This window comes from Aspergillus glaucus, assembly GCF_001890805.1.
Source record: "Aspergillus glaucus CBS 516.65 unplaced genomic scaffold ASPGLscaffold_8, whole genome shotgun sequence".
Taxonomy (NCBI): domain Eukaryota; kingdom Fungi; phylum Ascomycota; class Eurotiomycetes; order Eurotiales; family Aspergillaceae; genus Aspergillus; species Aspergillus glaucus.
Genome location: NW_019170460.1, coordinates 806,720 through 820,948, shown reverse-complemented (window position 1 = coordinate 820,948; position 14,229 = coordinate 806,720). Strand labels below are relative to the sequence as shown.

The 14,229-nt window shown below is 51.6% G+C and overlaps 7 protein-coding genes across 7 annotated transcripts; 2 read left to right on the top strand and 5 right to left on the bottom strand.

Annotated features, from left to right (window-relative positions):
- Positions 1-84: 84 nt before the first annotated feature.
- On the bottom strand, positions 85-1,194 carry ASPGLDRAFT_25073 (wax synthase family protein; the record flags this gene model as incomplete). The annotated part of the gene is made up of 1 exon (XM_022543439.1): positions 85-1,194. The coding sequence occupies one exon, from the start codon at positions 1,192-1,194 to the stop codon at positions 85-87; it is 1,110 nt and encodes a 369-aa protein (XP_022401931.1).
- Positions 1,195-1,337: 143 nt separating this feature from the next.
- Positions 1,338-2,338, top strand: ASPGLDRAFT_81700 (uncharacterized protein). The gene is made up of 2 exons (XM_022550128.1): positions 1,338-1,993; positions 2,048-2,338. Exons 1-2 carry the CDS (start codon positions 1,582-1,584, stop codon positions 2,119-2,121), a joined length of 486 nt encoding a protein of 161 aa, XP_022401930.1. The 5' UTR covers positions 1,338-1,581; the 3' UTR covers positions 2,122-2,338.
- Positions 2,339-2,690: 352 nt separating this feature from the next.
- On the top strand, positions 2,691-3,627 carry ASPGLDRAFT_148132 (uncharacterized protein). Its single transcript, XM_022541955.1, has 3 exons — positions 2,691-2,880; positions 2,948-3,138; positions 3,210-3,627. The coding sequence occupies exons 2-3, from the start codon at positions 3,031-3,033 to the stop codon at positions 3,567-3,569; spliced, it is 468 nt and encodes a 155-aa protein (XP_022401929.1). The 5' UTR covers positions 2,691-2,880; positions 2,948-3,030; the 3' UTR covers positions 3,570-3,627.
- Positions 3,628-3,868: 241 nt separating this feature from the next.
- On the bottom strand, positions 3,869-5,641 carry ASPGLDRAFT_124811 (FAD-binding oxidoreductase; the record flags this gene model as incomplete). The annotated part of the gene is made up of 6 exons (XM_022540512.1): positions 3,869-4,007; positions 4,066-4,431; positions 4,488-4,723; positions 4,780-5,125; positions 5,178-5,281; positions 5,360-5,641. 6 exons carry the CDS (start codon positions 5,639-5,641, stop codon positions 3,869-3,871), a joined length of 1,473 nt encoding a protein of 490 aa, XP_022401928.1.
- A 282-nt stretch (positions 5,642-5,923) lies between these two features.
- Positions 5,924-7,384, bottom strand: ASPGLDRAFT_148127 (uncharacterized protein; the record flags this gene model as incomplete). The annotated part of the gene is made up of 4 exons (XM_022541954.1): positions 5,924-6,510; positions 6,567-6,943; positions 7,006-7,136; positions 7,195-7,384. 4 exons carry the CDS (start codon positions 7,382-7,384, stop codon positions 6,057-6,059), a joined length of 1,152 nt encoding a protein of 383 aa, XP_022401927.1. The 3' UTR covers positions 5,924-6,056.
- A 1,016-nt stretch (positions 7,385-8,400) lies between these two features.
- Positions 8,401-11,145, bottom strand: ASPGLDRAFT_124342 (ribonuclease P/MRP protein subunit POP1; the record flags this gene model as incomplete). Its single annotated transcript, XM_022540474.1, has 2 exons — positions 8,401-10,764; positions 10,822-11,145. The coding sequence occupies 2 exons, from the start codon at positions 11,143-11,145 to the stop codon at positions 8,401-8,403; spliced, it is 2,688 nt and encodes an 895-aa protein (XP_022401926.1).
- Positions 11,146-11,466: 321 nt separating this feature from the next.
- On the bottom strand, positions 11,467-12,168 carry ASPGLDRAFT_73896 (peroxiredoxin family protein). The gene is made up of 3 exons (XM_022549704.1): positions 12,085-12,168; positions 11,600-12,020; positions 11,467-11,547 (listed from the first exon to the last, which is right to left on the bottom strand). Exons 1-3 carry the CDS (start codon positions 12,132-12,134, stop codon positions 11,512-11,514), a joined length of 507 nt encoding a protein of 168 aa, XP_022401925.1. The 5' UTR covers positions 12,135-12,168; the 3' UTR covers positions 11,467-11,511.
- Between the last annotated feature and the right edge of the window lie 2,061 nt (positions 12,169-14,229).

The following is a 14,229-nucleotide window of genomic DNA, read 5'->3' as shown; positions in this document are numbered from 1 at the left end:
GGAGGCATTGGCATTCATTGGTATTGATAATACAGGGTATGCATGTTGATCAGAAACCGGATAGAATCATAGCAAACTGCCCTGTCATATTGTAGAAAGCAAGGCGTGGATATTCGGATACTCCCGTTTCGGCACACTCCAGAAAAAGAACCCAAACACCCACAAGAACCCAAGGATCCTACATCCCCTGACCCTTTCCTTCGTCCACCTCCTAAGCATCTTCACAACAACACTCTCAACCGCACCCGCGACAAAATTCACCAAGAAAAACCATACCTCCCTCCACCCAACACTCCCCCAAACCCATCGCATAACAACCGCATGCGAACACCCGCTGATCGCAAACACCACAAACACGCACCACCACCGCTCCACCACGCCCCCCGGCCTCAGCCGCAAACCCCGTTGCCCCACGCACCGCCCGTAGTTCGTATACGCCCGGTAAACGAGGCGGTGCCAGAAACGGCCCCAGAAGCCGCGAAGGGTGTATGCCTTGCCCGGGGAGCCGAAAAGGGGGGTTTGCCAGTCGGTGGTGTTGTCGAGGCGGAGGATGATGGTGAAGAATATGCCGAGGGCGTCGTGGGAGCAGTCGAGAGTGAGGTAGGCGGTCCAGATCCAGTCGATTGCGCTGAGGGAGCGGATTGCCGTCTCTCTGTATGTTATGGGGCTGTCGGGGGTGGGTGACAGTAAACGGCGAAAGTAAATCTCCTTGGTCGGGGAAAAGTCGTCGGCTGTCAGGGGCAGGAACGGGCCTGGGAATATGTATGTTGTCCACAGGTACATAAGCGACAGGTGCAGTGTGATGCGCGCCACGCGCACGATGGTGAAACGGATCCGACTCTGTGGAGGGTCATGATCGCGATCGACTGTATGCGCACCGGGTACCTGTCGTGCTGTTTTTAGAAACTGGGGATTGCTCCAGAGCTTGTATGCCGCGACAAAATTATATCGCTTGTCCGGCGACGGGCGCGGAACAACCCATTGCTCGATATATAACAGCGATGTAACATGGACGAAATACACGGCGAGACCAATGGCCCAGAGGTCTGCAATGTCCTCAAGCTGGTTGGCGGTGATTAGAGAAATGTAAGATGAGAGAAGGATGAATGGGAGCGACCAGAGGCGGGTTGTGTGGTGGAGGGCGATAGACACGAAAAACACGGATATTAGAAACGAGAATACTGGAAGTAACATGGTGCTTGCGATCCAGTGCGATTCAAACAAATCCTTCATCCATCGCCATATATCTTTGTTTAGGCTAACTGCGATATTGGGGGTGTCAGCAGTGTGCCTTGAATATGTGCCTTGGATAGCTTCGTATTTTCCAAATTAGAAGTCGGCCCCAATCTGCCCCAATCCCCAGGCGCATTTTGGATTCACTGCCATGGGGCCGAATGGCAACTAAATGTTATAAAAGAACGTTAGATATCGTCTCAATTATCATCATCATCATCATCATCATCAGCAGCATCACAATCAATCAATCAATCAACCAACCAAACAGTCATCACTCTCAATCTCAATCTCAATCCATCTTTCTATCTCTCTATCTCTACCCCAATACACAATCCAACCATCAAAATGAAGACCGTCTTCGCTGCCCTCGTCATCGCCCTCTTCGCCTCTTTCCTCCAAATCTGCCCCGCTCCCATCGGTGGCCTCGCCAGAATCGGCGGCCGTCTGATCAAGGGTGCTATCGATGCCGGCTCCGACATCAACGACGAAGTCCAGAACAACTCCCGCCGCACCCTGATCACCCTCGACGGCGACCACTTTGACGAGCACGCCTACCTCCAGGCCCGTGACGATGACCCGTTCGCTGGTCTCCCCGAGCCCGCGGCCACCCAGTGCAAGGACCAGCTCAAGGATGTCACGGTGAGCTTTAAGATCAGCGGCAACACTGTTACTATTGGAAGTGTGCCGGCGACTTGCATGACTCTGGCGACTGTTTTCTTGGGTGACAACCCGGGTGCTCACGGTCCTATTCCTATGAGTGAGTCTTTCTTTAACCTTTCTGGTGATATATTCCGAAGTTAATAATATATAGGCTCCTCGAGCTTGAAGTACACCAACGTCGACCAGGGTGATATCCAGCAGCTGCGCAGCATCATGAAGCAATAGATTAGACGGTTCGGTTCGGTTCGGTTTATAGATACAGGTAGCGGTGTTTGGTGTTATTTTGGTCATTATTTCCTTTGATCTCTCGATGTTTTTATGCGATCTGTCTATATTTTTGTTATGGGTCATGCTTTTTATGTGTTCTTTCATGCGATTGGTGTGCCTGGAGTTTGGATGCAACGGAGATTACCCGAATAGGAAATCCTAAATTTGAGAACTCATTTCAGATTGATTATCGGCCCTACTTCAGCCTAGTCTATAGTAACGCCCATTAATAGGATCTGACTAGGGTCCTGTATCAGATCAACAGCCGAACCGAGGATATCTGTTGAAACGGATTTGTAAGGTTGTATCAGATTTGTAGGCTCCAAGTATAAATTCTCTTCGTTTCTCGAACGATTCTATCTGTCAATCCATTCATTCTTTATCAGAGCAGGTCTCTTATCACTTTATTCATTCTTTATTATACTCACCCACTCATCAAGATGAAGTACTCCCTCACCCTCATCGCCCTCGCCAGCACAGCTCTAACGGCTCCCACCCAGCCCGAAGAGCGCGGCCTCTTCCCTGGCTCCAGCTCCGGCTCCAGCTCCGGCTTTGGTGATTTGTTTGGCGGGGGCTCTGGATCCGACTCCAGCTCTGGCACCAGCTCTGCCTCTGGCGCTGCGTCGACCCCGTCGTCGACCTCGACCACCACTTCCGCCCAGGGAACGGATGCCCTGGGCGACTTTAGTAACCTTCTCGGCGGTTCTTCCTCGTCTGGTACGTCCCAATCCCCCCCCCCCCCCCCTTCCCGGCTCAATGTGAACACAGGTTGATGATTGAATAGTCGGCGGAAGCACCGAAAACGGCGTCACCGACAACAACGGATGCCAGCCTTTGACCTTCATCTTCGCCCGCGGCACCACCGAAATGGGCAACATGGGCTCTGTCGTCGGACCACCCGTCGCGAAGCAACTAGCCTCCCAGACCAACAATAAGGTCACCGTGCAGGGTGTGGACTACCCCGCTGATGCTGCTGTACGTCCTGCCCCTCCCCTACCCACCTATACCTCACCCCCATAGCAGATATACTGATAAGTGGTAAATAGGGCAACGTCTCCATGGGCTCCTCCGGCGGCCCCAAAATGGCCTCTCTCGTCAAACAAGCTCTAAAGCAATGCCCCAAAACCAAAGTCGTGCTAGGCGGCTACTCGCAAGGCAGCATGGTCGTGCACAACGCCGCCAACAGTCTGTCCGCGGACCAGATCTCCGCAGCTGTGCTGTTCGGAGACCCGTTCAAGGCGCAAAGTGTGGGGAAGTTGGATGATAGTAAGAGGAAGGAGTACTGTGCGCAGGGGGATCCGGTTTGTTTGAATGGGGGGAATGTTATGGCGCATTTGAGCTATGGGGATGATGCGGAGGAGGCGGCGAAGTTTTTGGTGGATGCTTCTGGTGTGAGCACTTCTTAGGTTGGAGTCTTGTATATACTTCGTTGAGGTTAGAGAAATTGAGGGAGTAAGATGAGTGGTAACTATAAAGGATGATTATTAGACCAACTCTGTAGGCTGGGTATACTTTGCTGCATTGGCTCGATTGTGATGACAAATCAAAGAGAATGGATAGTTAAGTAAACGGTATTATTACTATATTAGACTAGCTAATAGCCATGTACTACTCTGTAGACTCTAGAAAACATGCCCTGGGCATACTATACAAACTACCCAGAGGGTAGTTGTACCATAGACATGTTATGTTGATCGCTCCCAGCTTAGAAGACCTTGAAACCACCAGGCATCAGAGTCTGGAAGACACCATACGGGTCATACTTCTGCGCAATCGATTGCAACTCCTGGTGGTTCGCAGGCCCGTATCCGGGGAAGATCTCCTGGAAGCCAGCGGCGTCGCCCCTGTGTCTGTTAACACCCGCATACACCAAAGAAACCATATAAGGAAAAAAAAACTCACATGTAATTGAAGGGGTCGTAAAGACCAGCCTTCTCAGTCGCATCGTTGATCTTGTTGGTGGTTTGCTCAACCCACTCCATAACAGCATCATCATACTTGCTCCCCGTCCACTCAACAACCTCCGCATAGCACAAGTACACCTTCTTAGGGTCTAAGCCGAGGGCGTTGCCGCCACGCTTGGCAGAGGCTTCCATCCACAGGGAACCAATGGGCTGCCAGTCCAGCTGGATGGTGGTGAGGTTTGCGGCGGGGACCTTGGCGTAGAGCTTGGGGAGTTCGGCGAAGAAGGTGCTGTTGATGATGCTGATGCCTTGGAGGAGTTCGGTGCGGTTGGTACCTGTTACGGTCCCGGCGACGAAGATGTCGCTGTCGTCGTATTAGTACGATGAATTGGAATAAGGGGGGAGTGAGGGGAAGCGTACTTGATGTGAGGAATGACCATGGCGGCGGTCTCATCGGCGAATTCGCGGACGGTTTTGAAGGCGAGCGTGTTGCTGACAGCGGGGATATCGGTAAACGGCTTGAAGACATCGGGGTAGCTGATCATGTCACTGTCGTAGAACAGAATCACAGACGCCATGGTAGTCTTTCCAGGGACGACGGCAGGGACAACATGGGTCTTGGGGTCAGAGATATCGGCCGAGAACGTAGCAGCAGCCTATCTAGTCAGCACCCAACCTACCAAATCAATTGGAAATGGGAAAAAAGGCATACCTCCAAGAACTGATCAAGATACTTCGCCTCAACCGTATAAGTACCACCCCAGATCTTCGGCGACTTAATAGTCTCGACATCAAACCGGGTAACAATACCAAAGTTACTGCTTCCACCCTTCAAAGCCCAGAACAAATCAGGAAGATGCGTCTTGTTCACGTTCGTCAGCAAGCCGTCCGCAAGCACAATCTCGTAGTTGACCACGCTGTCAGCGGCCCAGCCGACTTCATTGCCGTAGAAGTTGACTCCACCGGCCAGGAGCAGACCGGGGACTCCGACGGGGCCGATGCGGCCGCCGGGGACGGCGAGGCCGTGGGGTTCGAGGTATTTGTAGACGTCGGACCAGCTACACATATATTAGTGAGGATTATGATTGAGTTGGGGGTGGAAGGGCATACCGGTATGCCGGACCAACGGAGAGCAAGGACTCATCCTCCGACAGATGCAGGGTCGTTAAGTTAGACATGACAATCAACACGCCATCGTTGATGTTATTCGCGCCCTGCATCAACATCAATTAGCACCTATCCTCCCACACCTAGTAGACTCAATCCCTATACAGGGTGTATAAAAGACTCACCTTAATCCCCATATGCCCCCCACCACGCACCGCAAACTGCGCCCACGCATCAACCAACTTCTTCACCCCCTTCGCCAACTGCTCCCCCGACTTCGGCCGAAAGACACACCCCGGCGAGAGAATTTCCGTGTTGGACCAGAACTCCTGAGACTCATACTTGTACACGCTGGTGTTGGGGGCGTAGACGGAGCCTGGGAGGGCGTTTTTCAGCGTCTGGCAGCCTGAGTTGGCAGTGGCCGAGACGGCTAGGGTGACTGCTGCGAGGGCGGAGGAAAGGCGCATTTTTGATGGTTTTTGGTTTTTAGTTTAGTTTTTTTTTTTTTTTTTTTAATATATTAAGAGTCAATATAGTGTGAAGAAGTGAAGAAGGATTCAGGGAATCCCAGTAAATAAGAAAAACGAATACATGGCCGGGGGAAATGCCGGAATGGACTAGTGCTAAGCGCAGACTAACAGCAGGCTAAATGCGCTAAAAGGGCTCCTTTCCGATGCTAAAGTTGAAGATCGGGCCCGGGGGGGAGGGCTTAATTAAATCCCTGAATCAGGTTTCCGTGGTCCGTGATTATCGCATTATTTGTATTTGCATAGCCATAGTACAAGTAAAGTCTCCGTGGAGAACTGAAGAAACCCCAACACCGCGCTATATAACAAATAGAACCCGTAAATCAAATCAAAATAAACATCGTAATAAAACAGATCACCTCCGCAACCCATCCTCAACATCAAACTGCACCGTCCTCACAATCCCATCCGCCTTACCCGACCCCAGCCCCGGCGGTGCAGCCGCCTCCTTCAACACCACCTGCTCCTCACTATCCCGATCCCCCATGGTTCCCCCTTTCCACGTACTCGTAGAATACTGTTGGAAATTCCCCGAGAAGTTGGGATTATCGCTCCTTGGAATCGAGTTGAGCGGGTGTCCGTATTTCTTCGAATGCGAGTACGAGCCGTATCCGCCATATGATAGACCAAGGAGCTTGGGGAAGTAGCGGCGCACGAATGGGCGCATGGCTGTTATGCAGCCGCCGACGATGCCGAGGTTGAGTTCGATGGCGCACCACATTAGGGCGTCCGTGGTCGTCCAGGTTAGATCGGGGGAGTTCATGAGGATGTATAGGGTTGACAGGCGGATGCAGCTGACGACGCCAACACTACGTTCATTAACAATCTGCACTTTAACCAAGATAGTAGGGGGAGGAAGGCTTACAAACACCCCATCGTAAGAATCACCCCAACAGCAATCTTCTGCCTCATGGGCATCTGCAACTTCCACAACCACGGAATCGGGACCAACACCGTCGCAAAGTCCGTAAATATACCCAATCCCGCATTCGCAAAGTAAAACACCGGTCTGTTCATACAGCTTCCACCCGTGATTGTCGCATCCCAGCTCTTCGCAATCGGAGTGCACGCGAAGACATTGGCGAGCACACTGCCAACCTCGTAGCCCACGGCGACGAAAACGACGAACCACACAGCGATGTGGAAGGAGCGGCTGGGGAAGATGCGGAGGTAAAAGACAAGGACGGAGACTTTGCAGAAGCCGGTGGCGGCGCAGTAGAAGATTGCTACGATCATGTTTTCCTGTCGCGTCACTGTTAGCTCGTTCATTCAGGTTTCATGTCAGTGTAGGGTTGGAGGCGTACCTTCATAAACCATGGCGAGAGATTAGGCATAGCAGGAACATCCCACATATGCTTCCCAAGACCCCAATTGAGCATATCCAATGTCACAGCGGTCATGACAATAGACAACAGTAAAGCAATAATCATCAAGTCTGTCACCGTCAGCCCTGCACCCACATCATTATATCCCAGATACCAGATAAAACGTACAATCATCAGCCTGAAAGTTCCTCACAATACACACTCTGGTCCAGGTACGCACGGCTAGCGCAAGCACCGCCAAGGGCAGAAAGATGCAATTCACAACAATAAACTTGGTCCCCTGGTACTCCGGGTCGACGAAGTTGGATGTCTTCCCTGGAGGGGGGCTCATGGCCGGGATGATCTGGGCGTCGGCCATTTTGGTTATTGCATGGGTGTAGTACTCTGTACAATAACCCGGGGTATAATAGTATAGAGAATGAAACAAAACAGCTATGAAAAAAAGGAAATAAAGGAAACAAAGAACGAACGGGGGGGATAATGATAATAATAAATTAAATGAAAGGAGCCCAGCAGCGAGAATTAAAAAAAAGAGAAAAGGATCAACCAAACTGACTGACATAAACCCACCACCGTTGAATATCATTGTTACGGAGGTAGTACTACATAAGAGTACATTATTATTCTAACAAACTTCCGGGGAATTGTCACCTCGCTCTCAATACGAAAGCCTATATCCTCCATACGCAGTACTCCGTATGTACGGAGAGTATAGACTTTCGGAACAAGACCCCCAAAGCCCTAGCCCATCTCTACTGCCAATATGAATCCCTAAGCAAAACCCAAACCATTCCCGAAGCAACTCGCCTGATAAACTCGCCCAAACTAACAAGCTAAATGACGATTTACACCAACTTTTGTCATTCTGAAACACCGGACATAATGACAGCAACGCCTGCAGACCCATATCGCGCAGAGTCTGTCCAGTATTAACTTTTGCAGGACACGGAGGAGCAGTTGCTCATTCGCATCCTTGCAGGATTGAGTAGGTGGTGGGCGAAGAAAAATGGGGCGGGCGATCCACGCACCGGAGATGTGGGCTCGGAGATCTTGCTGGATGCGGTCATTGCTCCTGGGTCCAGGGAGTTGGGTCATCGTCATCGTTCATCGGAGAGATGAGATTAGACCGGGGAGGAGGAAAAGAAATGTGATGAACTGGTATTTGTAGATATCGGGTTTGTGTATCTGTGCATTGATGGTGCTAGTAAATTGTGTGTACGGAAAATTTTGGTATACATGTGGGCAATGTAAACACCGAAGAGAATACATACTGACGGTAAGGACCGCGGAACCGGAAAGCATCAACGTAAAGTTTATGCTGAGTACTCAGAATTGGGTCTCCTACTCTGTACGGATACAGACCTTGAATTCAAGTCAAATCATCTCCCAATATCCCAATCTCCCCACTCTCTCTCCCGCCCCCCGAACAATACATTTGTTCACTGTCCCCTTCCTAGTACCACTACTGGCAATAACCCGGGCCATTGCTATGGATCCGATTCCCGTCCCCTGCCCTTCAGCAAGGTTATATCCTCCCGTCGTGACGAATCCAATCAGTTCCTCCTCCGTGGGGATCGGAAGTTCGTCTTCTCCGTCCCCTGAAAATGAACCTAATCCGGATCCAGACCCCGAGCTTGAACCAGAAATTAGTGATGTCGCTAGCGACCGGCGCGCGTCTTCTGCTGACATGCCCATGCTCAGTCCGGATTTGTTTTCTTTTGCAGGCGGTGTCTTATGTAATTTCTCCAGGTCTAGCCAGCGCCGCCCTATCTCCCCCTCAGGCAGGCGATAGATCCGCGCGCGTGGTGAAGGCGTGCCTCGACGCACCAGCCAGATCCGCACGGTCGCCAAGGCACCATTGTCGCTCTTGGGGTCCATCTCGTATTGGGCAGAGAGTTTTTGCTTGGCCTCGCTTGCAGGGATTTGGTGGATCGGGATGGGCGGGCTCAGATCCCGGGGATGTGCAGGATGTGCATCTGCATCTGCATTTGCAGGAGCATCTAATTTTCGAGCTTCTGCGGGTTGCTTTTCTTGGTGTTCTGCGTGCGGTTTCTGCGGCTCTTCCCGCGAGCCTAATAATAATCGCTCCCAGTCACATGCCCATCCACGACCGATCTCCCCCCTACTACATCCGTTACCCAAGTCCAGACGGTTGAATTCCACCCGTCGCCCCTTGGGTCGGCTCTCCCATTGCTTTTGTCGCTGTTCGCGCTCGTGCAGTTCCCATTCCCACCCCGCACGTGTACCAGGGAAATCACTCGGAAACCAGGGCGTCCCCGCCTCAAAGGCCAGTTGCTGCTGTTCCTGTAGTCCACCAAAGCGTGGATTACCACCGCTGGACAGCGGATAGTACATGAGCGAGTACCATACGGGAAGCACGCATTTCCAGGGTAGCAGCACGGTCCAGGATCCGGGTAGATTGTCGGCGTGATCGTTGTTCTTCTTTCCGGACGTTGTCGCCGGCCGAGATGCAAAGGCCAGAATTGGAATGTGCGGATCCGAATCCTGGCGTGAGGGGCGATTTCCGGGTCCGGCTAAGGTGCGTCGTCGGTTGATCGCTTTCTGGCTGGGGAGTTGTCGTGTGGCGGCCAATCGGGATGGTCGGTCGAAGAGCTTGGCGGTACTTTGGGTCTGGTCTGGTGGCCATGATGCGAGAAGCATGGCCTGGTCTTGCATATGCGTCTCGTCCGATGAAGCCCGCAAAGTTTGGGAGGGAAAATGAAGGCGGGGGTCAGAGACGGAGAAGGCAAGGAGGGCGTTCTGCGGTAGCGAGGATGGATTCGTAACTCCCAGTAATGACGCCCATGTAGCTTCTGGACTGCCAGAAGCTGGCGTCCCATCTGTAGGCTGTAGAGCCGCGATCAAGGCCTCTGTAGCTCCCGGTCCAGTCACCTCGATGCTACCAATCTCGAACCGCAAATCTTCCACCATCACCGGCGGACTCTGCATCTTAGAGGCCTCCAAGAGCTCATTCCACAGCTGCAAAAACGCAGATGGATGAACCCGAATAAAAATCCTCTTCCGATCTTTCTTCTTGCTGCTGTTGCTTGATGAATCCGCATCCGCATCAACATCAACCATTTCCACCTCCTTATCCAACTTCTCCTCCGCACCTCGTATCAACGTAACCGGCGCAATAGGACTCCTCTTCTCCCTCTCAAACACCCAAGTCTGCAACACCCTCGTCCCACCCCTCCACTTCCTCCCCTTCACCCCCCAAACCTCCTCCCCCTCAATCCCAAGACCCCTCAACACACCCTCAAGCCCCGCCTCACTCCCCTCAATCTGAATCGTAGATACATAACTCTCATCCCACGCCACGGCACCCCGCTGCCCACGCGCCCGGTGCGTCGGTCGATAACTCTTCTCCGTCGGTGACAGCGGGACCGCAAAGCGCCATGACTCTGTCATATGTGCGCGCTTTGCGTGGTATACATGTGTGGGTAGCCATGTCTTGCAGCGTTGGCGTTTCTTATACTTTGACTCTGGCGGCGGGGGACGAGAGAGCTTGTATTTCTTGATTTTGGGGACGCGGGGCGCGGTGTTGTACGCATGACTTCCGGAGGCTTCGAGCTGGAGACGGGTTTCGTGGGATTGTTTTGCTTTGGAGTGTGTTCGTTTGGATTTTGTTTTGCGGTTGAGGTTTTGTAGACGGCGGGCGGTTTCGAGGCGTAAACGGAGGTGGGAGGTTGGTTTGCGACGGCGGGCTGTTACCGTTGGGGTGTTGTCTTCTACCATCTGCCCATCATCAGCTTACTTCCTTTGCTATAACATCACTGGGGAATATAAGCGTACCTCCCGCTTAGCCCTCGCCCTCAACCGCTGCGGTACCCTCTTCACATTATGACTAGCCGTCCGCCTCCTCAGCGACCGCGGCACCTGCTGAAACGCGCGACTTGTGCCTGCAGCTTTCGACTGCTGGATGCCCCGTTCCAGAGCTTGGATCTCGAATTCACGCGCGGATAGGTACGCGGCGACATCGAGCTCGCCGGACGCGGAGAGGGCGGCGTCGGCGGACTGGGCGGCTAGGGTGCGCGCATCGAAGGTTTTGGCGCGTTTGCGGTCGGCGGAGGTTTGGGGGGTGGGTTTTTTGCGTTTAAAGGGTAGGTTGGAGGACATTTTGGTGTTTGTATTAGTGGTGGTTTGGAGTGTGTAGAGTGAGCACTGGGTTTGGTGAAGAATCGATCGGCCGAAACGGGTTTAGCGCAGTATACAGCCAGAATAAACACGCAGCCACAACGCTGTTTAAAATAGGATAATCCAGTCAATCCTGGTAAAAACTCGCTTACTGTAGATCCTGGTGCTACACACTGGGGGTCTGGGGCAAGGTTAAGCTTGACACTACTGGAGGTAACACTACGGCTGACATCATCGGGCAGGTATGGAAATTTTTCATAGCTTCGTTATTGTATTTTTCTATGAGAAAAGCTTTGGATCTATCGACGCGTGGCCATTATCCTCCGATAAAAATTATTGATTAAGCATTTACAGCTGGTTGAGGACGTGCTCGGCACGAGAGAACTGGTCCAGTTAGCAGAGTTCACTTCAGTATATACAAAGAACAGGGACATACCTCAAGGTGGTTCATCGAGGGCTCACGAGCAGCGTAGGTGACCTTGCCGTGGTCGATGATGATGGCGTAACGGCCAGTGCGGCCCTCGTCGTCAGCCCAGCCAATGCTCTTGGAGAACTTGGCCTGGGGGTCGGAGAGGAAGAGAATGTCGTCGTTGGTGACCTGGTTGGCCTTACCCCAGGCGCTCATGACGAAAGCATCGTTGTAGGCAAGGACGGCAACAACGTCGACACCCTTCTTGCGGAGCTCGGGGAGCTTCTCGACGTACTCGGGGACGTGGTTGGCAGAGCAGACGGGGGTGAAGGCACCGGGGAGGGCGAAGAGGACGACCTTCTTGTCGGCCCACTCCTTGGAGGCGAAGTAGTTGATGGGGATACCGCACGAGGTGATCTCGCCCTTGTCCTCGGACCAGGGGATGTACCTGCTCTGGTCAGTGTCTTGAAGAGCGCAGAGAAGAGCAGAGAAGAGAAGAAAAAAGAACTTACGAGAAGACGACGTCAGAGGGGAAAGAGTCACCAGCGTTGATACCAGACATTGTGAAGGTTGTTGTGGTGGGTTGAGTGGGAAAGAGAAGTGTAGTAGAGTAGTGTAGTGGTAGAGTGTGAAAGAAGAGTGGGAGAAAAGAGAGAGAGGATGGGGTATATATAAGACCGAGGAGGGGCAGCCGTGGCGTGGATCCACTAGCCTATTCACCATTATCTAATCCTACATAGTACAGGTTCAATTCATTATTACTGTATTCTCATTGATCATTACTGCTCTCATAATAACACCCGATTGCTCATGCCACTCCCCCAGAAAGATACCGAATGTGTTGGACGGGATTATCAAGAAAGACCGTCTGGACGCCCCGCCGTCGGTCCCCGCCATCCGTGGTTACAAATATGTATCCAGTTCTGTCACCGTGACCAGGTATATTTTGGTCAATTGGTACTATCGAATGGTCTATTTACTCTAGCAATCAAGGAATTAACAATTGACTCTATACAGAGCAAAATATACCTGTAGACAGACGGCAAAGGTCTCTGTACAGAGTACTCACCGCCCACATCATTGCCCCACGGTAGCTACACGTGATACTCGGGATCCATTTCTCGGACATGAAAACGGCTATTCTGCTTATTCCGGTATTTGGTCGAACCGTCTTGCCACTATTGCCATACGTGTTATTACCAAGGATTTCCTTCTCCGGTTCGAGTCAAGCGATAACCCCCCTCGTAGACTGGTATGATAACATCCACGTGTCATCCACCAATCACATCCCGCGTCGATTAGCGATCACGGGATTCTAGAAGCTGGCGATTATCTGATCGTTATCAATCATTCCCTCCATAATAAGGAGAACAGATAGATGACAGAAAAGAACAGTCCATTTGCCTGTTCTCCTAGCCTGTTATCGACCGCGTACCAAGCACATATTCCAAGTCACTGAGTACCCGGGTAGTTACTTTGTACGGACTACTGCTCCGTACCCGGCATCAACCTTATGCCACCAAGGTAGATGTTTTCTTTGTGCTTGTAGATCATGACAGCTGTCTTGCATGATTCAAGTTTCGCGGTAGTGGCTTGTGAGTTCAATGAGGCCGGGATGCAATATATATCTCCGCATCAGGTGTCTGCGGCACCGTGTATAGAACCATTTGTGTAGGACCTGAACTATACACAATTTTGGAATGCCCATTGAATGAGCTTAGATATTCACGCAAACGCGACACATGCTGTTGTTATCTACCGTAACCGGAAGGATGTTGATGCTTCCGGATGTCTATACCCGGATATGATTCGTTAAATTTCTACATATGTACATCTTACAGCACCGTCGATCTTGATCTACCAAATGAATACGAGGCTTAATAATGGCTGTCATATCTATCGCGCTGATATAGAGGTCTCATAACGCTAATCGACTTGAACATGGTTATAGCCTAAGAAGCCTGCCTTCTCTATCATCCGAAGATTCTCCGGTGAGAAACACCCTGGTGAGCGGCTACCAGTTTCCGATCGAGAAGCCGGACCGCCTGTTCTGAAGTGCTGCTTGATATTGTCTGGGTGCCCTATTTGAACGCACGGAGATGCAGGGCCTCGCCTGGCATCATGCCGATTGGGTGACAGGATGACCTGTACGTCCAGATCTCCGATCACATTCGGCTTTGAGCTCGATTGCTTTGGCCAAACTTCCCCGGTCAATATTTAAATTAACCCCAAGGGTACTCGTTTTCTTTGTGCTCGTCTTTCGTTGATTTTGACTAAGACCACAAGTTCGATCATCCCAAGATCCCGAAGGAGTCGCTCTGCATCTTCGAGCGATTTCTCCAAAGTCTCCGTGAACCCGACCTCCATAGTCACCAGTAAGGAGTTGCTCACGTTATCGGGCATTATCACGGCGAAGCTAAATCATTGATGGTCATCGCTGTCGGCAAAGGTATAATCTGACGGACAGTCCAATTCAAACTAAACCAGCACCACCATAGTTGAGCAGCGTGTTCAAAAAGATCTTTCAGGCTACTTGTCTGGTACTTTACACAGCCATTCTTGCAGTGTCTTGATGATGGAGACCTAATAATCAACTGCCATGCCATTGGCTTCAAGAGCAAGCTCAGTTTAACTGCTGTGAAAGGGGTTTGTTGCCA

Coding starts and splice junctions, on each gene's coding strand:
- ASPGLDRAFT_81700 (XM_022550128.1), top strand. CDS start 1,582: ATGAAGACCGTCTTCGCTGCCCTCGTCATCGCCCTCTTCGCCTCTTTC. Junction 1,994..2,047: donor TCACGGTCCTATTCCTATGA/GTGAGTCTTTCT, acceptor AATAATATATAG/GCTCCTCGAGCTTGAAGTAC.
- ASPGLDRAFT_148132 (XM_022541955.1), top strand. CDS start 3,031: ATGGGCAACATGGGCTCTGTCGTCGGACCACCCGTCGCGAAGCAACTA. Junction 3,139..3,209: donor ACTACCCCGCTGATGCTGCT/GTACGTCCTGCC, acceptor AGTGGTAAATAG/GGCAACGTCTCCATGGGCTC.
- ASPGLDRAFT_73896 (XM_022549704.1), bottom strand. CDS start 12,134: ATGTCTGGTATCAACGCTGGTGACTCTTTCCCCTCTGACGTCGTCTTC. Junction 12,021..12,084: donor CCCTCTGACGTCGTCTTCTC/GTAAGTTCTTTT, acceptor TGACCAGAGCAG/GTACATCCCCTGGTCCGAGG. Junction 11,548..11,599: donor CCTCGATGAACCACCTTGAG/GTATGTCCCTGT, acceptor TAACTGGACCAG/TTCTCTCGTGCCGAGCACGT.